Below are 26,005 nucleotides of genomic sequence, written 5' to 3'. Positions count from 1 at the left end.
CGCCGGTAATGGCAGACATGCGCGATCTCGCGGATGTCCACCATTAACCCCTCAAATGTCGTGATCAATACAGATCACAGCATCTGCAGCATTGCGGTCAGTAAAATGGATGATTGGATCGCCCGCAGCGCTGCCGCGGCGATCCGATCAGACGGAGGTCCCCTCACCTACCTTCGTGTGCGTTCACACTGAGGAATTCACGAGGAATAATTTAGTTCAGGAAATTGTTGCCTTCTCCATCAAGTGGAATGAAGGAGGAGGCTCCTTACACGACAGTGCACTCAGCCTATCATGTCATGTAAGGAGCCGGCCGAGTCCTTACATGACTGCGCTCAGCCTATCACCGACCGAGGCTGGACATCGCTGCGGCCCGTGATACGCTGACTGCTCTGTGACATTCCTGTTCCCAGGAAGCAGCATGGAGAACAGTGAGGCCGATACCGGAGCAACGGGGGAACATAGGAAGGTGAGTCAGTTTATTTTTAGAGATGAGCGAACTTACAGTAATTCGATTCGTCACAAACTTCTCAGCTCAGCAGTTGCTTACTTTAGCCTGCATAAATGAGTTCAGCTTTCAGGTGCTCTGGTGGGCTGGAAAAGGTGGATACAGTTCTAGGAGAGAGTCTCTTAGGAGTGTATCGACCTTTTCCAGCACACCGGAGCACCTGAAAGCTGAACTCATTTATACAGGCTAAAGTCAGCAACCGCCGAGCCGAGAAGTTTGTGACAAATCGAATCACTGTAAGTTGGCTCATCTCGATTTATTATGTTTATTTTTGCAGCCCGGGCACAGGAATATGTAAAATTAATCAATACAGATGTCCTTTATTAATCATTTCCAGCGCCATGGCACACAACTCGATCATTTAAAGCGCACGCGGCCCACAGGAGGACTGGGTGAGCAGCGCCCACGGGTCACATATGATTACTTCCCTAGCGGGGGGGGGGATGCTGTCAAATATCGTGGAACTGCCATAACTTAGAAAAATACTGTAAAATTTTTGGCCATGCCGCCCAGCACTAGTCATACATTTATTTTTTTTTAAGATATTCCAAAATAGTATCTCTTAGAAAAGCCTCAAACAATTTACATACCACTGAGGTTAAACTAACAGGTCTATAATTCCCGGGGTCACCTTTTTGACCCCTTTTGAAATATTGCCACCACAATTGCTATGCTCCAGTCCTGGGGAACAGTCCCTGTTACTATAGAGTCCCTGAATATTAAAAATACGGGTCTGTCTATTACATTACTTAATAAGAACACGTGGGTGAATACCTTCTGGACCTGGTGATTTGTCTATTTTGGTAGGCAGCACTGTACTTCTTCCTGGGTTAGACAGGTGACCTATACTGGGGAGTTTACCTTATCTCGCTGTATTTCACCCAGCATTTCATTTTCCTGCTATGAATACAGTGGAGAAGAATTTGTTTAATATATTTGCTCTTTCCTGATCCCCGTTTATATTTTCTTCCTCATCATTTTCTAACCTCTTAAGGACGCAGGGCGTACCTATACGCCCTTGTCCCGGTGTTTAAAATGGGGTCACGCTGTGACCCCGCATCACACCGGGCTGGTCCCGGCTGCTATTGATAGCTGGGACCCTGGGCTATTAACCCTTCGAAAACAAAAGTAGAAGCTTCACGGCAGCTCAGTCGGGCGGATCTCGATAAAATCGCGATGTCCTGCTCAGCTAGGACGCGAGCGCAGGTCCCCTTACCTTGCTCCGTCGCTTCTGATCGGCGTTTGATTGCTCCAAGCCTGAGCTACAGGTTTGAGCAATCAACCCCCTATTATGCTGCTCCATGCATAGCTATGGCTTTGCAGGGATCAGGGTAAAAGATCAGTGTGTGCAGTGTTATAGCCCCCTATGGGAGCTATAGCACTGCAAAAAAAAGTTAATAAAGGTCATTTAACTCCTTCCCTAATAAAAGTTTGAATCACCCCCCCTTTTCCCATAAAAAAAAACTGTGTAAATAAAAATAAACACATCTGGTATCGCCGCGTGTGTAAATGTCCAAACTATTAAAATATATAGTTAATTAAACCGCACGGTCAATGGCGTACGTGCCAAAAAATTCCAAAGTCCAAAATAGCGTATTTTTGGTCACTTTTTATATCATAAAAAAAATGAATAAAAGGTGATCAATAAGTCCTATCAATGCAAAAATGGTACCGATAAAAACTTCAGAATACGGCGCAAAAAATTTGCCCTCATACTGGCCCATACGTGGAAAAATAAGTTATAGGGGTCAGAAGATGACAATTTTAAACATATAAATTTTCCTGCTTGTAGTTATGATTTTTTGTCAGAAGTACGACAAAATCAAACCACGTAGGGTATCATTTTAATCATATGGACCTACAGAATAAAGATAAGGTGTAATTTTTACCGAAAAATGCACTGCGTAGAAACGGAAGCCCCCAAAAGTTACGAAATGAAATTTTTCTCAAATTTTGTTGCACAATGACTGTCACTGCAAAGTAGAATTGGTGGCGCAAAAAATAAGCCATAATATGGAATTTTATGTGCAAAATTGAGAGCGTTATGATTTTAGAAGGTGATGAGGAAAAAATGAAAATGCAAAAACTTAAAGGGGTACTCCGCACTCTTAGACATCTTATCCCCTATCCAAAGGATAGGGGATAAGATGTCAGGTCGCCGGGTCCCGCTGCTGGGGACCCCCGGGATCTCTGCTGCTGCACCCACCTGTACGGCTTCCACCTCACACCGGCAATGCCGGAGGCTTCGGATCCCGACCACAATAGCGGACGAGCGTGACGTCACGACTCTGCCCCGTGTGACGTCACGCCCCGCCCCCTCAATGCAAGGCTATGGGAGGTCCGTCACGCCCCTTCCCATAGACTTGCATTGAGGGGGCGGGGCGTGACGTCACGCTCGTCCGCCATTGTGGTCGGCATCCGAAGCCTCCAGCGTTGCCGGTGTGAGGTGGAAGCCGTACGGGTGGGTGAAGCAGCCGAGATCCGGGGGGTCCACAGCAGCGGGACCCCGGCGATCTTACATCTTATACCCTATCCTTTTGGATTGATTTCTGCATGAAATGGTGAGTTGCCGAGTCGTCTTTGCTTTTCCATTACAATTGCCTGTATCTCTATACTCGTGGCACCACCTGATTCTGCACCTGTGACGGCCAGTAGCAACACCTGCATTCTTCCACTGAGTGCTTGTTCACACACAGTAGTGCCAGACGCTGCATCTCATACAGTTATAGCCTAAGGTAGGATTACTTGGTGTATTCTACAGTGTATAGTTATGGTCTGCCTGTTCCCTAGGTGACTATTAGAAGAGAGAGAGAGAGGGCATGTTGGTTTTCATATATTAAAGGAGTACTCGGGTGAAATTTTTTTTTTTTAAATCCACTGGTGCCTGAACATTAAACAGATTTGTAAATTACATCTATTTAAAAATCTTAATCCTTCCAGTACTCATCAGCTGCTGTATGCTCCACAGGAAGCTTTCTTTTTAAATTTCCTTTTTGTCTGACCACATTGCTCTCTGCTGACACCTCTGTCCAGAGCAGGAGTAAATCCTCATAGCAAACCTATCCTGCTCTGGATAGTTCCTGACATGGACAGAGGTGTCAGCAGAGAGCACTGTGGTCAGATAGAGAAGAAATTTTAAAAAGAAAATAACTTCCTGTGGAGCATACAGCAGTTGGTATGTACTGGAAGGATTAAGATTTTTAAATAGAAGTAATTTACAAACCTGTATTAACTTTCTGGCAGTTGATTAAAAAAAAAAAAAAAAAAAAAAAAATGTTTTTCACTGGAGTACCCCTAATGTACATGTATGAATGTGAATAAATGTTTATGGAGAGTCCAGGGAGATTGCTTTAGGGCGAAGGATTCTGTCTTCTGTATGGTCAGATGTATTACCTGTCAGGAGGGGGAGAAGATACTGCCCTTGAGTTGATGACTGCTCACTAGGGATCGACCGATTATTGGTTTGGCCGATATTCACGATTTTCTAAGTTATCGGTATCAGCAATTACCTGATTGCCTCCCCTCTGGCAAGAGACCACCGCTGCCCCATTGCCTCCCCCATCCCCGGTTTTATAATTGCCTGTTCCCGGGGTCTGCGCTACTTCTGGCTCCGACGGCGTCCTGAGCTGTCACTGAGTGCCGGGCCACTGACGGGGACGTTGCGTTGAGGACGTCACTCGTCATTGCGCAGCGTATAGCAACAGCGCAGGACACCACTGGAGCCAGAAGTAGCGCGGACCCTGGGAACAGGTAATTATATCCCCAGGCCGGTGAGTCTGTTCATGGTGAAGGCCAGGCTGGTGACTGGGGGCAGCACTCCTCCGGTGTCCGGGTACAGCATGCTCCGGCAGCAGAGTGCAGGGTCTGGGCAGGGCTGCAGAGGGGCGGCTGGGGCTGAACACAATCAGCAGCTTCTCCATCTTCATTGTGCAAAGCGGCTGGGTTGGACTCAGGACAGCGGCGGTGGTGGTTGGAGACGCGGGCAGCGGCGGTGGTGGGACTCTGGACCCAAGGACAGGCAGGGGGAGAGAAGCGGGTGGCGGCGGCGGCGGTCTCTTGCCCTACGAAAGCGGCTGCAGTTCATTGATATAAAGCGCCCGGGGAGGGGAATTAAAATGCACAGGATATCGGTATAAGTTACCAGGGTTCACAGGGTATCGGTATCTGCTCTAAAAAAAAATCTGTCTATCCCTACTGCTCACCTATATTTATACATCCATTTTATGCTAGTATTTTTGAAAAGAATGCCATTCAGGATAAATGCCTTATTTTTCAACCCGACCACCCTTTTCCTGACACATGTGCTGTCCATGCTGAAAACAAATTGTAAAATGCATGTGTGTCTTCTGTAAAGTGATAAAACTGCAGACTGTTAATGAATTCACTACAAAAGCCTCTAAAGTTACATATTGGTGTAGTGTTTGAGGGTACACTAGTATAATTGTGATCCTACAATTCCCACAAGGCGTGAAGTAGATAAATACTAAAGTCCTTGTTTACCCTCCCTATAGGTACCCTGATGAGCTCGCCTGGCATACAAACCTGAGCAGAAAGATAATTCGCAAGTCCCCTGAACTGGAGAAATTTCATCAGTTCCTCATCAGCGAGACAGAGTCGGTAAGATATTTTCAGAAAACGAATAAAGTCCTTTTACAGTGGTTTATCATGTGTGCTTTTCTTCATATCTGCAGCACAGTCTTTTTATTGTTTGAATTGCAAACAATTTTCAACTGATATTCAGTATTTACTAATATGCAATTTTATATATATATATATATATATATATATATATATATATATATATATATATATATATATATATATTATACACACACCTATCCATTTACAGTTTATAGGCACGCTGACACACAAAGAGCTGTCAGTCACTGATTAGGATTGTAGAAAGGGTAGGCTTCTGCAGAAACAGCCAGCTCAACGTGGCACTTATGAAACTCAGGTACGCAAAGGAAGGATAAATGAACACAGCTTTAATAGCAGGATGCAACGTGTTTCGCTGCGCATGCGCGCAGCGAAACGCGTTGCATCCTGCTATTAAAGCTGTGTTCATTTTTCCTTGCTGTGCGTACCTGAGTTTCATAAGTGCCACGTTGAGCTGGCTGTTTCTGCAGAAGCCTACCCTTTCTACAATTCTACTCCAGCTGGAGGGCAGCAGATGATTCCACTTTACTATTGTGTGTTTACCATTGTGTATGACGTTACACAACCTTTCAGGGTGAGCAGCCTTTATGCATTTCCCCTATATTTTATCTATTTAAATGTGAATTACACTATGGAGCGCTTACCTTCGTTTTTAGATGAGTCACTGAGTAGGACCACCTCTGAGTTTGACTGGTTAGTCCAGAATGCGCAGATATTTACATGAATTTATGACAAGTTATACGGAAGCTTTTCACTATAAAACTCCAATATCAATCTGCTCCGCTTCTCCATTTTAACATATCACAGTAGGATAGATGGCATTTTAAATGTGACAAGTTCCATTTAAATGGTACCTTTCATCAAAAAAAACTTTTGATTTATTATAGATTAATGTATGCAGAATAACTTTCCAATAGCATGTTATTAAAAAATATCCTTCTTTCTATTTAATTTTCCATTTTGAAAAAATGACCACTAGGGGTCTCCCTACCAGTCCTTTTTTATAGATTTCAGACTCATGCTGGAGTCCTAAATCTCAGACTGCAGCCAGGACACAGACAAACTCAGCACTGCTCCCTGCCAGGGAGTTTCTGTTTCCCGGCTGCAGTCTGAGATTTATGACTCCAGCATGAGTCTGAAATCTATAAAGGAGGACTGGTAGGGAGACTCCTTGTGGTCATTTTTTCAAAGTGGAAAATTAAATAGAAAGAAGCATATTTTTTAATAACATGCTATATGAAAGTTATTCTGCATACATTAATCTATAATATATCAAAAGTTTTTTTGATGAAAGGTACCCTTTAAATATTTAGATTGTCGTCCTTTTCTGAAAGGATAATCTCCATGTTACGTCTTATTTTTTAGGGGAACATAAGTCGTCAAGAGGCAGTCAGTATGATTCCTCCTGTTCTTCTGAATGTCCAGCCACATCATAAGGTGAGATGCTAGAAGGGAATATTCAGGCAAATTGTTGTAACTTTTTCAGTCTTGATCTTAGTGATTGCTTTTTATACCTAGATCTTGGATATGTGTGCGGCTCCAGGATCTAAAACAAAGCAGCTTATTGAGATGTTGCACGCCGACATGGACATTCCATTCCCCGGTATGCCTACCATAATCACTCCTTATGACGCCCCCTAACCTTATCTTTACTGTATCTTGAATTCTGAATGTTGTTATATTTTCACTCTTAAGATGTTGTTTCTAAAAAGTGTTACCGAGTCAAATATATGTCCATTCTATCACTATAATACAATGTATGGGTTGTTAAAAAATATCTTTCCAGGTAATTTATCATATTGAATGTAAAGGGGACTGTATTATCAATTTGTGCAATTTAACACAGTTATAAGGACAGCTGGGCTCAAAAAAAAAAAATATCCTACACAGATCAGCCATAATATTAAAATCACTTAAAGGGGCTATCCAGGAAAAATATATTAATATGAATATATTATTAATATATCAACTGGCTCCAGAAAGTTAAACAGATTTGTAAATTACTTATATTAAAAAAACTTAATCCTTTCAGTACTTATGAGCTGCTGAAGTTGAGTTGTTCTTTTCTAAGTGCTCTCTGATGACACCTGTCTCGGGAACTGTCCAGAGTAAAAGCAAATCCCCATAGCAAACCTCTTCTACTCTGTGCAGTTCCTGAGACAAGCAGAGATGTCAGCAGAGAGCACTGTTGCCAGACAGAAAAGAACAACTCAACTTCAGCAGCTGATAATTATGGGAAGAAGTAAGATTTTTTTAATAGAAGTAATTTAAAATTTGTTTAACTTTCTGGAGCCAGTTGATATACCAATTATTTTTTTTTTTTCCTGGCATACCCCTTTTAAAGATGACGTGTGTAACATTGATCTCATGTCATCTGCTGTGTTAGGCTTATAGTAAGCAGACAGTTGTTGATGTTTTTCGAAGCAAGAATATTGGGCATAAGGATCTGAGCGACTTTGACAAAGACCAAATTATCATGCCTCAAAGTATCTCAAAAAGATCAGGTTTTTTGGGGAGTTACCAGTTTGTATCTACCAAACATGGCACAAGGTTGGACAACTGCAGAAATAATCATTTCTGCCTATGATCTCACAGAAGAGCTACTATAGTACAAATTGCTGGAATCCTAATGTATCATAGCTTGCAATATAGCCACAGGCCAGACAGAGGTTAAAGTGGTACTCCTGTGAAAAACTTTTTTTTATTTTTTTTTAAATCAACTGGTGCCAGAAAATTAAACAGATTTGTAAATTACTTCTATTAAAAAAATCTTAATCCTTCCTGTACTTATTAGCTGCTGAATAGTACAGCGGAAATTATTTTCTTTTTGAAACACAGTGCTGTCTGCTGACATCATGAGCACAGTGCTCTCTGCTGACATCTCTGTCCATTTTAGGAACTGTCCAGAACAGCATATGTTTGCTATGGGGATTTCCTTTTACTCTGGACAGTTCCTAAAATGGACAGAGATGTCAGCAGAGAGCACTGTGCTCATGATGTCAGCAGACAGCTCTGTATTTCAAACGGAAAATAATTTCCACTGTAGTATTCAGCAGCTAATAAGTACAGGAAGGATTAAGATTTTTTTTTTTAAATAAAAGTAATTTACAAATCTGTTTAACTTTCTGGCACCAGTTGATTTAAAAAAAATAAAAGAAAAACATTTCACCGGAGTACCCCTTTAAATTTCCTACAATGGGCGTGTGAGCATCAATCCTGAACAATTGGAGCCTGGTCTGATGAATCACCTGACATCATGTGGATAGCCAGGAGTGTGCATTGCTTATTTGGTGAAGAGATAGCACCAGGGTGGGAAGAAGACAAGTGTGCCTCCAGCTGTTGTAAAACTACATCTCCCAGCATAGCATGTTGGGGGATGTAGTTTTGCAACAGCTGGAGGCACACTTGTTGGGAAACAGTGCACTGGGCAATATTCTGCTCTGATGCCTTACATCCTTGCATTATGTGGTTGTTACTTTGACATGTACCACCTACCTAATCATTGTTACAGACAAAGCTCACTCTTTCTTGTCAATGATATTACTTAATAGCAGTGGTCTCGATCAATAAAATAATTCACCCTTCCGCACTGCAAAATTGCTCATGAAGGATTTGAGGAACACTTCGAAGAGTTTAGGGTGTTTAGTAGGTTTCCTGGTTCCTGGGATGTGCTAGAAAAGTCTAATCCAGATACTACAGTACACTTTTTATGTCATGTCAGAGCTGTTTTTGCAGCACAATGGGTACCTATACAATATAAGGTGTATGGTTTATTTGTTATAGCAGAATGGGATGCTGCTGCAGTTCCTCTGCCTTTTAGTGTGTGTGTGTGAGCCTACATAGCTCTAGTATCACATGCAGCTCGCACAATGAGAGAAAAATCTGTTAAGTGTTCAGAAAATACAGGTAGGACACAATTTCTGGTTGCACATTTTAAGTCCAGGGTCTTTTGTCGTTCCTGAGCTGGAGAGCTTGCTGCCTTCCAATTTATGGGTGAAAGCCTTCTGCTTGTGTATGCTGTTTCAGAGAAAACAGTCAGTAACTAAATGGTGTGTAGGGAAAGTTATTTTGCTCATATTGACATTGGAATCAAAATTTTTTCCAATGTATTGGTGCTTTGATCGTAAATTGATCATAAAGATAGAGAAATATTTTTCATTTAATCCATAAAGGTGCTGCTAGGGCAGCTTGGGTATGTTTACGTTAAAGTGTACCTGTCGTTATCTAAATTATATAAAAAAAAGTTTTCGTTAACTTTTTTTTATGTATATTTGTAATATAAATTGGTTAAAGAATGTATATATTTTTGTCCCCACACCTGTTGTCTGTGTGGAGTCCAAATACAGGAAGTGGGGTGTACGAGCGGGGCTGTTTGCGCGTGCCGAGGACGAGCGGGGCTGTGTGCGCGTGCCGAGGACGAGTGGAGCTGTGTGCGCTGAGACTCTGACATGCCCCCAGCTCACACCTCAGGAGGATTGACAAGCCAAAAGCCTGCACAGAGCCCCGCTTATTTTGCCTTCACTTCCTGCTGTCACATTTTTTAATCAATGTATATTACAAATATATATAAAATATTATCTGTTATATCAGTAGTTTTTGTTAACCTCTTTTTCTGAAGAGGTATAATCTATAATTGTACATCTGTTCATATGTTAAAGTACAACTGTCTGTCTTCTCCTTTTAGAGGGATTTGTCATTGCCAATGATGTGGACAACAAGCGGTGTTACCTGTTAGTTCATCAGGCTAAGCGTCTCAATAGTCCTTGTGTCATGGTTGTAAATCATGATGCCTCTAGCATTCCCCGTCTCTTGGTTGAAAACAATGGCGTCCGAGAAGTTTTGTTTTATGACCGAATACTGTGTGATGTGCCATGCAGGTATTTCTATCTTATTTTTTTTCCTTCTGATTTGCTAATATTATTGAAAGGGTCATGCATGATAGTATCTCCAGTAAACAATGCAAGGCCCCACTTGCAGGTCTCTCTCTGGCTGCTTCTCGTGTAGGTCTTACTTTGGCTTCTGCCTTGCCCTCCTCAGAGAGTGCTCAGGAGGATTGCCCACACTGTATCTGGCATTTTGGTTCTCTACCCTCAGGATTAAATACCTTCTGCTAAGATAAAAGCACTGATAAGAAGTTAAAGGGGTACTCTAGCATGTTACAACATATTCCCTATACACAGGCTAGGGAATTGGTGTCTAAATGCAGGGGGTCCGACCTCTGGCAGCCCCCGTGATCTCCAGAACAAAGCCCAACACAAACACACCCCTTCATGCATTCTGTGGGAGCACAACAGACAGCGCTATCTCTGGCACTCCCATAGAGGAGGCGTGTCACTTTCCCAGCCCCCACTCCCCCATAGTGAACTATTGGAAAAGTCCCTTAGGAACTAGGAGTTATGAAGGCTCTTTAATGAATAACTAACATTTACCTGAGGTTTCTTTTATGCATTAAATGGGTATTCTAGCCATAATCATTTATGGCATATGTGTAGCATTAATATCGCAGCTCTTAAAAAGCCCTTGTTTTCAATACTCATAAAACCAAAATTTTATTGATATGCATTAAAAGGGGATAAATAGCACACGTGAAAAATAATACCCTTGACACCTATCGTGACCCCCTATAGCCCTGAAGGAATTTAAATAATAATAATAATGATAATATACAGGTGAGTGAAACCATGAATAGATATAATTTCTTAAATGTACAGATGGTCCCTTAGGATCTCTCACATCCAATGATAGGCAACCATCACGGTAGACATTTCTACCAGACACAGATGAAGAAAATGATAATCACTCAGTACCAGCTCGGGTTATAGGGATCACATTAACACACCACGTGAAAAAATATGAAGAGGCAACATTACAGTTTAGAGTTCCGACGCGTTTCCCCCCATAATGTAGGGGTTTCTCAAGGAACACTTAAGGTAAAACGTCCCTAGCTAAGGACTGATGTCAGGGAGCAAAGCTGTTCATGGATGCAGCTGTAGCACACCCCCATAGATGCACGGGTGCGCCGTCACTTTATCTAGGCGTTCATCGGACGCCATTGAGCGAATACTTGGGATGTCAATCTATGGGGGTGTGCTACAGCTGCATCCATAAACAGCTTTGCTCCCTGACATCAGTCCTTATCTAGGGACGTTTTACCTTAAGTGTTCCTTGAGAAACCCCTACATTATGGGGGGAAACGCGTCGGAACTCTAAACTGTAATGTTGCTTTTTCATATTTTTTCACGTGGTGTGTTAATGTGATCCCTATACCCCGAGCTGGTACTGAGTGATTATAATTTTCTTCATCTGTGTCTGGAAGAAATGTCTACAGTGATGGTTGCCTATCATTGGATGTGAGAGATCCTAAGGGACCATCTGTACATTTAAGAAATTATATCTATTCATGGTTTCACTCACCTGTATATTAACATCATAATTATTTAATTCCTTCAAGGCTATAGGGGTCACGATAGGTGTCAAGGGTATTATTTTTAACGTGTGCTATTTATCCCCTTTTAATGCATATCAATAAAATGAGTATTGAAAACAAGGGCTTTTTAAGAGCTGCGATATTACTAAACGTGTGCCTTTTGGTATGGATATCATTTATTTCTGCTGATATTGCATATGTGTAGCATGCAGACAAGACACCAATGCTGTCCCATCTGGCACATGGTAGGTCCAAAGACAACTCCTGTCCATTTGCCTGCAGGGGATCAGCTCTGTGTCCATGTCTCTGTTGAGACAATCCCTTCTACCATAATACCCTGATTTTTAACAATGAGGGGGGGGAGCAAATTATTTTACCCAATTGCCAGTCCATATAAAAAATTGGCAATTTAATTTGCCTGTACAACAAAAATGCATTTCTGGCTATTGATTCATGCTGTGCATCTGAGTTGACAATTCTGAAACCTCCCCGTCTGGTTTAAAAATTGGCAGTTTTTTTCTGAAGCGGCATGATGTCACATTGCAGTTAGGGTGATGTTCCATAAGTCAAGTTCATAGAACTGACCAATTAGTCTGCAATATGCTTTATATTATTCATAGTTTAGTTTGGTATTGTAAACTATCCCAATGTTTATCCAGCTCTGATTTGCTATCAAACATGAGACATATACATTTTATGAAAAGAAAGTTGGCTATCATGTCTTTCCTAATAATATCTATAAGATACAGTGCATCCATTCTGTTTTAAGTTATGACCTCTTTAAAAGGTGATTAAAGGTTAGAATATTTCTTGTTAATCCGAAGTACTTGTAACAGTAGGCAGTCTTCCTTTTTTCTGATAATGACATATTGGGCTTGGAGACATTTCTTGTGCAATGGAAAAGAGTCTCAGTAATGCATCGGCTTTCTGATGTTAAGCACACTATTGGCTTATTTCATTGCAGCTGCTATTGTCTTGTTGCTCATTCTCAAGCTGTGCAAGGCCTGTAATGTATGTATTCAATCTTAATTATACACAAGGCTGCCACCATAATTCATCCTTGTGCATTAGGTTTAACTGTAGGCTGGAAACATTCTGCAAACAGTCTCTAGTTGTTTAATTTCATTTTTATAAAAAGTATTTAGTTTCTTTGTGTAATGTTCTTTTGAGTGCTACTGTATAACCAGTGAATGGTTCCCCTGCAGAGTCCGTCATGTTCTGACTTTGATGCGCTCTTTCTGTTACAGTGGTGATGGGACTATGAGGAAGAACATTGATGTTTGGAAGAAATGGACTACATTAAATAGTTTGCAACTTCATGGGTAAGGTTCCCTTTTAATGGTCTCTGGTTACTGTCCTAAATAATCACTGATTCTAGTCGCTCACCTGAGATGACCAATGTGATCTCTAACATTTGTAAATCATTGAATTTACCAAAACAAGGACTCTGCACTCTGTTGTTCACTGCCTTTTAGATTAAGTCCATCTTTAGTAACAAAGATAGAACACAGAAGGTGTTGGCTATTGCTATGGGATGGAATGGTAAAGTATAGGAAATCCTATACTGTGAATCTGCAACTTGCAAGGATCTGCACTGTCCCTGAAAGATATATCAAGGCTTCACTCTAAGCAGCAGTTCATTGCTTAGTGTAACCTTTTCCTTGCTGTGCCGATGGTGTATCTATCTTTTCTGCTCACATAGCACCTTGCAAAGCCAGTAACTCTTTTACCTCACGTGTTATCTATAGTAGTGTGCTGGATATCATCCTCCAGCACACTGCCAGCCTGTTTGGTTCAATACGTTTTCAGAAGCATTGTGTCATGGCATAGCAGTAAGGACTAGATGCTGTGGTGTGATTGGTCAGAGAAGTAAGGGATAGAGAACCTGTGTGTGTGTGTGCATCTGGCAGACAAGCCAGCTTTTGTTCCTCTTGTTCTGCCCTCTGAAATGGAGATGATAGATAACTGCAACATGAACAGGGCTCTAAGGGACTCAATAACAGGGAGAACACTAAAATCTGCTTGGCACCACTCTGAAGGGTTAATGTGACAAAACAAAGCAGAAGGTTAGTTGGCTCTCCTCGCATAACTTTTTATAGGGAACTCCTCATCTTTTTTTTTATGCTGCTCAAACCAGGGGAAGCATGATACAGGCAATGGGATGCCGAGACACACTGATTACTCTGAAATACTCAGCTCTTTCAGAGATATTATAGCCTTAAAGTGTTACTGTCATTAGAAACAATTTTTTTTTCATTTAATACGGTTTTAAAATTTCCTAATATGTAATTAAAAAAATTTGATTGCTAATGATGTGAAAAATTAGTTAAAAAAAAAAAAAAAAAAAAAGACACAGGGGTCTCTGTCTTTAATTTTGCAAACAAACCTTGGTAACCAAGTTCTTTTTTGGTCCAGCAACTAGGTGGACCACTTTTGAGTGTGGTGGTGGTGGTGGTGGTGGTGGGGGGGGGGGGGAGTTGTGGTGGTTCTCTGCTCTGCTCCCTGCTGTGCCTTAGTGCAGTGTATCAGCCAGCTTTCACCAGTGTGAGACAGCTTGCAGTCTTTTCAGAAAATAAGCTTTCATGCACTCTGACAAGCAAGACTAGGTGCTCAATAATTATTTATATGCAAATGGTTTCTCTCTGGTAATTTTATGAACTTATTTGGCTGTTTTAGGCATAAAGCTGTGCAAATGTAGATTTAAAATTATTATTTTTTTACACAAAATAGATGAATTTTTTTGTGTACTTGCACCATATAGGTTTCTCGTGGCTGCATTAGAGTTATATAGATCATGCACTTTAGGCACAAAGCTTTGCAAATGTAAGAATGTTTGTGCAGTCCTCATGACAGGGGAGAAGGAGAAGAAAAAGAGCTCATCATGCTCCTGGAGAAATGCCCCCAGCCTCCAAGAGAAATGCAGCTTTTTTGTGGGTTATTTGCTTGAACCCCTTTAATGACACAGGGTGTACATGTACGCCCTGTGCCCTATCCCCTTCTATGACGCGCGCTGAGGAGCGCCCATCATAGCGATGATGTCCGGCATAAGCCACAGACCGGGTGATGCCTGGTAATTAACGCTTTAGAGGCTAAATAAAAGCTGATCACAGCTTTTAAAATATATAAAATAAAAATAAAACTGGCTGATTGGGACCACCATTGTGAAATCGCGGTGTCCTGATCAGCTGAGAGGATGGCGGGAGGGCCCATGTTGGCCTCCTTGCCATCCGATCAATGCTCCAGTCAGCCATGGCAGGCTGGAGCAATGGAGCGGCGAGAACACTGATCAATGCTGTTCTAGGGAATAGCATCAAACAGTATATGCAATCAGAAGAGTGGGTAATTGGGGGATTTATCAAGGGCAGTTTAGGTGAACAACTTTTTCTACACCTTTTTAATTTGTGTGGTGGCAATGTGTACGTGGGGCAAATTTTATTAAAGGGTCGCATGGCATGTGATAAATTTGTGGTTATTACCCATTATCTTGAAATTACACTTTAGTATACCACTATGTATGGTTCCCCCTTTGCGACTTTTTTAGTTTTTACCCGTTAGTGCCAAAATGTGGGATTTCCTGCAAATGCTGTCCACAGCCATTTTTTGTAAGACAGGTCTGGGCTGGTGTAGATTTGAGACAAATTGCTAAAAATTCATGACCACTGAAGTTGACAAGACTAAGATATATTCAAAAAAGCATTTAAAAACACACATGAGGGATCACACAAAGAATGGAGGGAAAAAAAAAAAAAAAAAAATAAATAAATATATATATATATATATATATATATATATATATATATATATATATAATATACACACACACACACACACACACACACACACACACACACACACACACACACACACACACACACGGATACTGTGATGAAAGTCCTGATATAGTAATCGACTGTATGTCTGTTCAAATTTGGAGCTACCAGAGTAGGACTTCTGGATAAAGCCTCTCCTGGCGAAACGCGTCAGAGGTCTGGTGTGGAACTGGGGTGAGTCCTGATCACTGTATGAATCTGCAGCTACGCTTTCTTCTACTTATTTTTCCTAGGTTACGTTTCCAAACTAGCAAACCTCTTGCCTGGTTGTACTATAGCACTTTACCTTTACTTAAACCTTTTTAGTCTTTTTTTGTACTGTATCTTGGGAGCTGTTTTGACCCTTAAATGAACATACACCAATATCATACTATAGCACCTTTATGCTTTCTCTGACTAATTTTCTACTCTGTAGCTCCAAATTTGAACAGACATACAGTTAATTACTATATCAGGATTTTCATCACAGTATCCCTGTGTGTGTGTGTGTGTGTGTGTGTGTGTGTGTGTGTGTGTGTGTGTGTGTGTGTATGTATGTGTGTGTGTATATATATATATATATATATATATATATATATATATATATTTATGTATATATGTATGTGTGTGTGTGTGTGTGTGTGTGTGTGTATATATATAATATATATTTATATTATTATAATATATTATTTTATTTTTTTCTCCATTCTTTGTGTGATCCCTCGTGTGTTTTTAAATGCTTTTTTGTATACTAAATCAAGATCTATTGAATTAATTCTACATCTTACTTTGTGTGGAGTTTTTTTTTTTTTGTGCGTTTGCACAGTTATAGGTGAACATTATTATGTTTTAGGAAAACCTCCATTGCATGTATTTAACATTGGAGCCTATATAGAGGAAGGGCTTTATAGGTTAAAAGACTGATATAGCAGACAACTTAAAAAAAAAAAAAAAAAACTTCTTATGCAAAAGTCGCAATGAAAAGTCTCTAAACAGCAACTAAGACAAAACATATGACAAATCAACACCACAAAAACAGGGCAAAACCAATGATAAATTATAGGCCTGCAGCAATTAGTTGATATTATCTTTTAAATCCGATGATGGAAATCATTGTCAATGATTTCAATAATTGATTAATCGGTTAAGAGGTGTGGCATCAGTTGTTAGGGGCGTGGTCTAGCAACACAGTATTTCTACTACTCTTGCTATTTTCCTGGCCTTTTAGCCTCTGTCTGCCCCTTCGTGTCCCCCTCCATTTTCCCTTACTTTCTGGTGCCTTTTTGAAGATGCTTGCCTGCGACATCTGCAGCCTTCCTGCAGCACTAAGACCGTGGCCTGGAGTGCTACCCAGTAGCTGGTGCCACCTCCTTGTCGCTTCCGTTCCTGCCATCGCGGGAGCCCAGAAACTGACTGATCTTCCTGGTGCAGGGAGGACAGCCATCACTAAGGTTTGTGAGCTGCTCCTTCTACCCTGCAGTGAGGCTGCAAGATTAACCTTTCAGGTGCTGTCCCCTCTTTTCTACCTGTAAACCCTTTAGTTTCATTCCTTTTGTTCTTACCCTCTTAACTGCTGTCTGCTCTCTTTTCCACATTAACTCTTCACAATACAGTCCCCACTTCCCTTTGCCCTCCTGTTAACCCTTCCCTGGCTCCATAAACCTGTTTTGGGGTTTTATCTGATTAGTCGTACCAATAATCAGCTAACTAATTGGTTTTAGAAATAATTGTTAGTTGCAGCCCTAATAAATACCCTCACACACACACACACACACACACACACACACACACACACACACACACACACACACACACTGTCATTTGGTCACTCTTCATTGGGGGACACCTATACTAATTGGTATATGCTCTTGCCTCTAGGAGGCACTGACACTAGGAAAAAAAAGTCAGCTCCACCCTGGCAGGATATACCCGCCCACTGGAAGTGAGGTAATCAGTTTTAGCTAGTGTCAGTAGGAGGCAAAACACAGGTCTGGTTGCTCCCCAGTCCTGGTCTTTTTTATAATTTTTTTGTAAGGACTGTTTAGTTAGTTTTTTTTTTCTTTCTTTTATCTCCCTTTTATTTCCCTTTTTCGGGTGAGGGTTCAGGAACATGGTGCTACCTGTTCCCCCATATGCGACAAAGGGGCATGGAACATAAGAGTATGGGCCGTCAACCCCTTCTCGCCAACGGCCAGTGCCTGGAGGTTGTATCCTGGGTCCAGGTCCCCCACTGCCCCTGCTCGTCAAGGGGTGAGTATGCCCCAATTACCTGAGGTGAGTATGCCCCCCATTATGAGCTCCCCCTTGTGGCAATCAGTCACTATGCAGCCTATTTTTATTTTTTTTTTTATTCTACAGGGTCCTTTTCCTAGGGACTGTCTTGGGCCACTTTTATTGCTTCAGTCACTCTGTAAGTGACCTGCTATAGATGAATTACATTGCGTCAGTTGCAATATACCTCTGGTGCCCCTGTTTTCTGCAGGGTTCTCACAATCCCTTGGTAACTGCCGGGGATTTCTTCAATGCCTATTCCTCCCTACTACTGATTGCCATACCGTGTGCAAGGGCTTTTGTGTCCTGGTGGACACTAAGGACTCTTGAGGTTCCTCCTCTGTCAGGTCCACCAGCCACCCACCGAGGGGGTGTTCTTGTTTGTGTCATACAATGTGGTCCCCTCCTCTACAGGCTGCTGCATCTGCGGCTAGTGCTCCGGATCCTCACTGTGGCAGTGTCCCGGCATGGGTCAGATGTCATATCGATATGCCGGAAAGTAGTCTTGCTTGTCACTCATCTCGCAGTTGCCGCGTCTGTGGCTATCATTCCGGTACCCCACTGCTAGTGCAAGGTTTCCGGTGGAGTGACCCGTTGTCTACTATGGACCCGTACCAGTTAGCCAGACAGTTGTGTGCATGTTTTCCTACACCGCCTTTCACACATCACGTGGCTGATGTACCTGTGACTGGAGTTCTGGTGCCCCATTGTGCTACAAGGTATACAAAGTCATGCCCCGGCGTGTCCTAGGGACCCTATATGCGGTGAAGGGGATACAATCAATGGCTCCTCATCCTCCCCGATCTCCCAGGGGAGCGGGTTTCTATCCATGGCCTCCCCTTCCTCCCACATGCGACAGAGGGGCTCATTGATCGCCTATCTGTCTTCCTCTTTTCACTAGCACCTGGAGGTGTACTTGTCTGCCAGACTGTTGTCTGCATGGTTTCCGCCGCAGTCTGTCTCCCATCTCAGGGCTGCCGCGGGCATTGCTAGGTTTCCCGTATCTCACTGCTGGTGTGAGCAATCCAGATGGGGGTCCCTGCAGGTACTCGGGACTGCTTCCAGCTTTTCGTGTGCTGGGTCTCCTACTCTGCCAGGATGCCCGTTAGATCGGCCACACTCTGGTGCCCCACTTACTGTGGGAGGGTCTGATGGAGTGATCCTCTGCATTCACGAATCCTATGCCAGTCGGTCAGATAGTTGTCCGCATGGCTTACTACTACGCCAGTTCAACAACCATACACTTTCCACACCGTGGATGGAAGTTCCAGTAACCTACTGCTAAGGCGTAATCCCATGTGAGTCTCTCCATGTTGCTCCATGGGCCCTATAAAATGCACAGCGTACTAGTTTGCAGGGTTCCCTACTTTACAAGGTCCCTCTCTTCATGTCTGCCATTTTCACGTCTGAAGGCTGATGACCCACTTTCAGTGTGTGGTTCTTTATGCGGGAATCGGTGCGGTCATAGGTCATAAGCCTGTGTCCGCATGTGAGGTTCCAACAGGAGGGTCTCTCTGTGGGTCCTTTTGGACCTCTCATTGGACCCGTTATACCTGTTGTCAGACTGTCTGCGTGTTTCCTGCCCCACATGCTTTCTTCATCTCTTGCGTCTGCGACAGCAGTCCTGGTGTGTAGCACCCTTAGGAGATGGGGTGTGTGCGCGTTTCCTGCAAGTTCCATGGACTTTCACACCTACAGCAGCAGTACTATGTTCCCCTTTCTAACAGTTCCACATTGGTCCACTAGAGGCTTGGTTTTGACACACCGTTGGGTGCTGAGCCTGTCTTCCATACTGCCGGACTTTTGGATATCTGCGGTTTCTTTTGGATCTGCTATTTTGGTACCTCACTACTATCGGAAGGAATCCATGTCTGTGTCCCTACGTATACTATCGTACCTCTGCATGTGTGGAGCCCACCTTCCTTACTCACAGACTAGCTTCGTTGGCGCTCTTCTGTTGCTCCTACAGTACCTGGCGCACTTTGTCAATCACCCTTCCACGGGGGTATGGGGATCAGGGGGCTTGGCATGGTCGGTGCCGGAGTTTCATCTCGACGACTGCTTTTCCCCTCCACTAGGGGGACTTTTTTGCTGGTCGCTTTCTACTTCCGTGTTGGAGCCATCTCTCCCTGCTTTATAGGTGGGATTTCTGGCTGGGCCCTTGTTTTTCACTGGGAGCATTCAAAAGAGCCTTTTGCTTTCTATGCCTGTGTGCTTTCTGCCCACTATTGCAGCCTGGCTCTCTTTCTGTTTTTTGGTTATCTACTGCTGCTCATGCAGCCTTGGCACTCTCCTCTGTTGGAGGGGTTTATGCAATCAGGTATGACTTGGTGATGGCTGGTCTTGCCACCGTCTGTTGTTTGGGTCCTGCCATTGCTCTCCTCCCCCCTCAGCACAATCTCCCTAAAGTGTGTTCCTTCTTCCCTTGACTGTGTCAATTGTGCTACATTGACACCGCAGTCTTCTGGAGTAACCTTCCTGGCCAGAGCCTGGGAGTTTCAGCCAGGTTCTCCTTTCGTTTCCCTCTCTGTTCCCATCCTGACGGTTGTTTTTTGGAGCTTTCTGGTCCGCTTGGACTGCTGGGTCCAAAACCGGTTGGTCTTCTTGTCTTGGACACTATTGCTATTTTACTAGGTCGGTCCTCCTGGTTCCTTGGGCCTTAGTGACGGTTGAGGTCTCGGGCATGTGTAGCAGTCCTACCCAGACTTCTCCGCGATCCATTTATGGGGCGGTCTTTCTGTACTGCACTTTTTCTGGTTTCGGCACGGATGTTTGTCACCTGGAGCGTTTCGTGGTTGTTGGGTTTACTTACCCTTCCACTGTAAGTCTTCCAGGAAACTCTGGTTCCCATTTCGGCTGCCCCGGTGTTCAGGGATGCTCCTTTTCAGGGTCTTCCGCTCCTTTCTTAAACATTTATTCTTTAGTGTCTGTCTTCCAGGTGACTCAGGAACCTCCAGTTCCCATATCTGTTGCTCCGGTGTTCCGGGATACCTCCTTTTCTGGGCATTCCGCTCCTTTTATTTATTTATTTATTTTTTTTTAGTCGTTATTACCTTCCGTCTCCTCCTTCGGGGTCCATCTTTTCTCGAGATGAAGGGCGTTCTGGTCATCTGGATTACGCCTGTCCAGCTGTTTCACTTTCCGGGGGCTCGTTGCGGCCCCCTGCATGAGGGTTTTGGGTCTGCAGATCGATCACCGATCTTCTGCACCAACTGGTTTCTGCCTTTTTCCAGTGGTTTTCTGGTCTCCGCCTTGTATGCTCGCCTTCTGCTCAGGTGTACGCTGCTCTCCCTGGCGTTATTCTGCCATGTTCTCTTCAATCGGTTGACTCTAGCTAGGGTTCTCTTTTTGTGCCCTTTTCCATTTGTTTTCCAGCCGGGCTAGCCCTCTGTCTGGTTCTCCATGGACAGGGGATCTTCCGAGAGCTCTTTTTCTGGGCCTCGGTTATCTCTGGCCTGGGTTCTCGTCAGCACACCTTACGGGCGAATGGGTTTGATCTCTGGACTCATTCCCCTTTCGCTGTTGGTTGTTCTTCCCACCCTATAGGACTGCTTTGGTATATATCATCGGTATAGATGTCCCCCAATGAAGAGCAACTGAGAAAAGCTGATTTTTTTTTTATTTGTACTCAATGTAAAATCTTTCTCGTAGCCTTCTTTGGGGTACACCGCACCCACCCATTTCTGCATTTGTCTGGATAGTCTTTTCCATTTTTTTTTTTTTTTTTAATCCGGGATTCCTTTCTAGGTTCATTTGGACATATTTCTTTGTTGGCTTCTCCTACTGCTTTGTGACAAAACTGATTACCTCACTTCCAGTGGTATACCTCACTTCCAGGTATATCCTGCCAGGGAGGAGCCGTATTTTTTTTTCTCCTAGTGTCAGCACCTCCTAGTGGCAAGAGCATATAATCATCAGTATAGGTGTCCCCCAATGAAGGCTACGAGAAAGAGATTTTACAGGGAGTACAAAAAAAATCCTTTTTTTTTTTTTTTTTTTGTTTTCTTTCTTCCCTGTGGCTTGTTTCCTAGGATTGACTTGTTTGGCAGTTTCCTTCAATGCATATTGATTAACTCAGTGTCTGCAGGAGGGGTATAGGCTGTGTGGAGGGAGCTAACACTTTTCTTGCTTGATGTTGCCACCTGTGACAGCAGCCTATACTCCATGGTCTTCTGTGTCTCCCAATGAACTTGACAAGAAAATGATTTAACGGTGAATTCTCTCAAAATCCAGTTATCTTGGCACTGGAATGACCTAAAGATAAATGTATGCCCAGAATCCTGCTGTATAGCCACATGCTTATTTACTGACATGTTTTTCTGCTGTAAAGTTGTTGTTGTTGTGAATTTTTATTCTGGATAAAAGGTCTTTTAGATATATATTTGGGGAACTCCGTTGGAAACAAGTAGAAAACAAATGTTTCTCTATCGGCTCCATTGGGGGACACAGACCGTGGGTGTATGCTGCTGTCTCTAAGGGGGTGTGACACTATGGTAATAAAAAAAAGTCAGCTCCTCTTAGCAGGATATACCCGCCTTCAGGCTCTGAGCTAGTCAGTTTAAGCTTAGCGTCTGAAGGAGGTGGACATGGTCTGGATTTTCTAGACCAGGTCTTCAGATTTTTTTTATTTTCCTAGTATGGGGACGTGTTAGTTTTTTATTCCTTTTCTTTTCCGTTTTCAGGTAGGGGATCAGGGACTCCGGTTCCCTGTTCCCCCATTGCGAGTAAGGGGGCACAGACATTGCGTATATGCGCTGTTCAACCCCCCTCACCGCAGCTCCCCCCCTCGCCCCACCTTGCTGTAGCAGCTAATAAGTAATAGAAGGTTTAAGATTTTTAAATAGAAGTGATATACAAATCTACTTAACTGCTTAATGTGACCCTTAATTGCAATAAATTGAGATGTGTATTATTGTGTTGCATTTTTTTTAAATCATTGTGGTTTTATTTGTCTCTTGATAAGTGTTAATTTATTAATTCATTCAGTTGATGTTGGTAGATAAGACTTGCAGCCTGCAGTGCTGTTCTGCAAAAATCTTTTGAAATCTGCTTTAAGTTGTTGTTAACCTTCATTTTGCTTTTTCTAGGTTACAGATTAGGATTGCTACCCGTGGTGTTGAACAGCTGGCAGAAGGGGGAAGAATGGTGTATTCAACGTGCTCTCTGAATCCCATTGAAGATGAAGCTGTTATAGCCTCCCTGCTGGAGAAAAGTGAAGGCAAGGCCAAGCACTCTCAGTCTTTTAAAACAAGAACATAAGACAGCAAAATGTACTGAGAAAAAAGCTTTGGCCATTAGCTGTAATAAAGAATGTTAGACTTAAAATAACAGGGGATATTTTAGTTCTGTACAATATTTTATTTTAATTGGGTATGATGGGAAAACCACAGGTCAACCGATAGGTTCGCCCTGTATGTTATGATATTAAGGGCTGGATTGCTGTGTTGAATTTTTTTAAGTAGGCAGCTAAAATCTAAGTTTATTTGTCTATACAAAATTATACTTACACGTAGTAAGTGATCTCACTATTGAACCTTGTGGGCTTGGTCTACATCTGTGGTGCTTTAAGGGACCCCCATCACAATACATTTCTATTTGAATGGAAGCTGTTTTTAGCTACTTTCATGGGCTGCATGGGGGAATCACTTGCCACCCACTGATTTTATAGGAGTTTTTAGGAATAGAAAAACATAGCTGCTTCTCAAGGTTGTACGTGGTGTTACATCTCTGCTCCATTCACTTCAAATAATTGAGCTGCAATACCACACACAAACTGAGGATGATTGGCACTGTTTCTGGAAGAAACTGAAAAACATACCTGCTTTCTTCCAGAAACAGTGACAACCCCTCCTTAACCCCTTAAGGACTCAGCCCATTTTGGCCTTAAGGACTTTAATTTTTACGTTTTCATTTTTTCCTCCTCGCCTTCTAAAAATCATAACTCTTTTATATTTTCATCCACAGACTAGTATGAGGGCTTGTTTTTTGCGCGACCAGTTTTCCTTTGTAATGACATAACTCATTATATCATAAAATGTATGGCACAACCAAAAAAACACTATTTTTGTGGGGAAATTAAAAAGAAAAACGCAATTTTGCTAATTTTGGAAGGTTTCGTTTTCACGCCGTACAATTTATGGTAAAAATAACATGTGTTCTTTATTCTGAGGGTCAATACGATTAAAATGATACCCATGATTATATACTTTTCTATTATTGTTGTGCTTAAAAAAAATCCCAAACTTTTTAACCAAATTAGTACGTTTATAATCCCTTTATTTTGATGACCTCTAACTTTTTTATTTTTCCGTATAAGCGGCGGTATGGGGGCTCATTTTTTGCGCCATGATCTGTACTTTTTTTGATACCACATTTGCATATAAAAAACGTTTAATAAATTTTTTATAATTTTTTTTTAAAATAAAATGTATTAAAGTAGCAATTTTGAACTTTTTTTTTTTTTTTTCGTTCACGCTGTTCACCGTACGGGATCATTAACATTTTATTTTAATAGTTCGGACATTTACGCACGCGATACCAAATATGTCTATAAAATTTATTTTTTACGCTTTTTGGGGGTAAAATAGGAAAAAACGGACGTTTTACTTTTTTATTGGGGGAGGGGATTTTTCACTTTTTTTTTACTTTTACATTTTTTTTACATTTTTTTTTTTACACTTGAATAGTCCCCATAGGGGACTATTCATAGCAATACCATGATTGCTAATACTGATCTGTTCTATGTATAGGACATAGAACAGATCAGTGTTATCGGCGATCTTCTGTTCTGGTCTGCTCGATCTCAGACCAGAGCAGAAGACGCCGGGATGATCGGATTCCCGCAGCAGCGTTGCGGGCGATCCGATCATTCATTCAAATCGCGCACTGCCGCAGATGCCGGGATCTGTATTGATCCCGGCACCTGAGGGGTTAATGGCGGACGCCCGCGAGATCGCGGGCGTCGGCCATTGCCGGCGGGCCCCTGGCTGCGATCAGCAGCCGGGATCAGCCGCGCATGACACGGGCATCGCTCCGATGCCCGCGGTTATGCACAGGACGTAAATGGACGGTTAACCCCTTAACGACGCAGGCCGTAAATGTACGTCCTGGTGCGGTCGTGCTTAACGCACCAGGACGTACAGTTACATCCTATACATGACCGGGAGCATCGGAGCGATGCTCGGGTTATGTGCGACAGGTCCCAGCTGCTGAAAGCAGCCAGGCACCCGCTGGTAATGGCCGACATCTGCGATCGCGCGGATGTTTGCTATTGAGCCCTCAGATGCCATGATCAATACAGATGACGGCATCTGCAGCGCTGTGGTCACTAAAATGGATGATCAGATCGCCCGCATCGCTGCCGCGGAGATCCAATCATCCAGAGCGGGAGACGGAGGTCCCCTGACCTGCCTCCGCTGCCTTCCACAGGTGTTCTGCTCTGGTCTGAGATTGAGCAGACCAGAGCAGAAGATGACCGATAACACTGAGCAGCGCTATGCCCTATGCATAGCACTGAACAGTACTAGCAATCGAATAATTAAAGTGTAAAAATAAAAGTAAAAACAGTAAAAAAAAAAATTTAAGAATCCCCTCCCCCAGTAAAAATGTAAATTGTCAGTATTTCCCCAATTTATTATTATTTTTTTTTAATGAACATATTTAGTATCGCCTCATGCCTAAATATCTGAACTATTAAAATATAATGTTAATTATCCCGTGCGGTGACCGTACAAAAAAGGCCAAAATTGCTGCTTTTTTATAACATTTTATTCCAAATAAATTTGATAAAAAATGTATTAAAAGTTTTATATATGCAAATGTGGTATCAAAAGAAATTACAAATCACGGCGCAAAAAAATGAGCCCTCATACCGCTGCTTATACGGAAAATTTAAAGTTATAGATCCGCAAAATAGAGGGATTTAAAACGCACAAATTTGGTTAAAAAGTTTGCCTTTTAAGCGGTATAATAGAAAAGTATGTAATCATGGGTATCATTTTAATCGTATTGACCCACAGAATAAAGAAAACGGGTATATTTTACGGTAAAGTGTACAACATGAAAACCAAACCTTCCAAAATTAGCAAAATTGCAGTTTTCTTATCAATTTCCCCACACAAATAGTATTTTTTTGGTTGCGCCATACATTTTATGGTAAAATGAGGGATGTCATTACAAAGGACAACTGGTCGCACAAAATAACAAGCCCTCATACTAGTCTGTGGATGAAAATATAAGAGTTATGTATTTAGAAGTCCTTAGGGCCCAAATGGGCTGAGTCCTTTAGGGGTTAAACATCTTTCAGTTACTCATCCACAAGTGTGTTGAGTATTT

The 26,005-nt window shown here is 42.4% G+C and overlaps 1 protein-coding gene across 3 annotated transcripts in view; it reads left to right on the top strand.

Annotated features, from left to right (window-relative positions):
• Window positions 1-26,005, top strand: part of NSUN2 (NOP2/Sun RNA methyltransferase 2) — a 152,983-nt gene that overhangs the window by 92,242 nt on the left and 34,736 nt on the right. For all 3 annotated transcript variants that reach the window (XM_056520921.1, XM_056520922.1, XM_056520923.1), the window contains exons 5-10: window positions 5,017-5,122; window positions 6,530-6,601; window positions 6,683-6,767; window positions 9,849-10,041; window positions 12,839-12,913; window positions 22,759-22,889. In XM_056520921.1, the coding sequence (XP_056376896.1) occupies window positions 5,017-5,122; window positions 6,530-6,601; window positions 6,683-6,767; window positions 9,849-10,041; window positions 12,839-12,913; window positions 22,759-22,889 (662 nt within the window). The remainder of the gene's footprint in view (window positions 1-5,016; window positions 5,123-6,529; window positions 6,602-6,682; window positions 6,768-9,848; window positions 10,042-12,838; window positions 12,914-22,758; window positions 22,890-26,005) is intronic.

Source organism: Hyla sarda, chromosome 5 (assembly GCF_029499605.1).
Source record: "Hyla sarda isolate aHylSar1 chromosome 5, aHylSar1.hap1, whole genome shotgun sequence".
In the NCBI taxonomy this organism is placed as follows: Eukaryota; Metazoa; Chordata; class Amphibia; order Anura; family Hylidae; genus Hyla; species Hyla sarda.
Note: the sequence above shows the minus strand (reverse complement) of the source record. Positions and strands in the feature narration are given on the sequence as shown.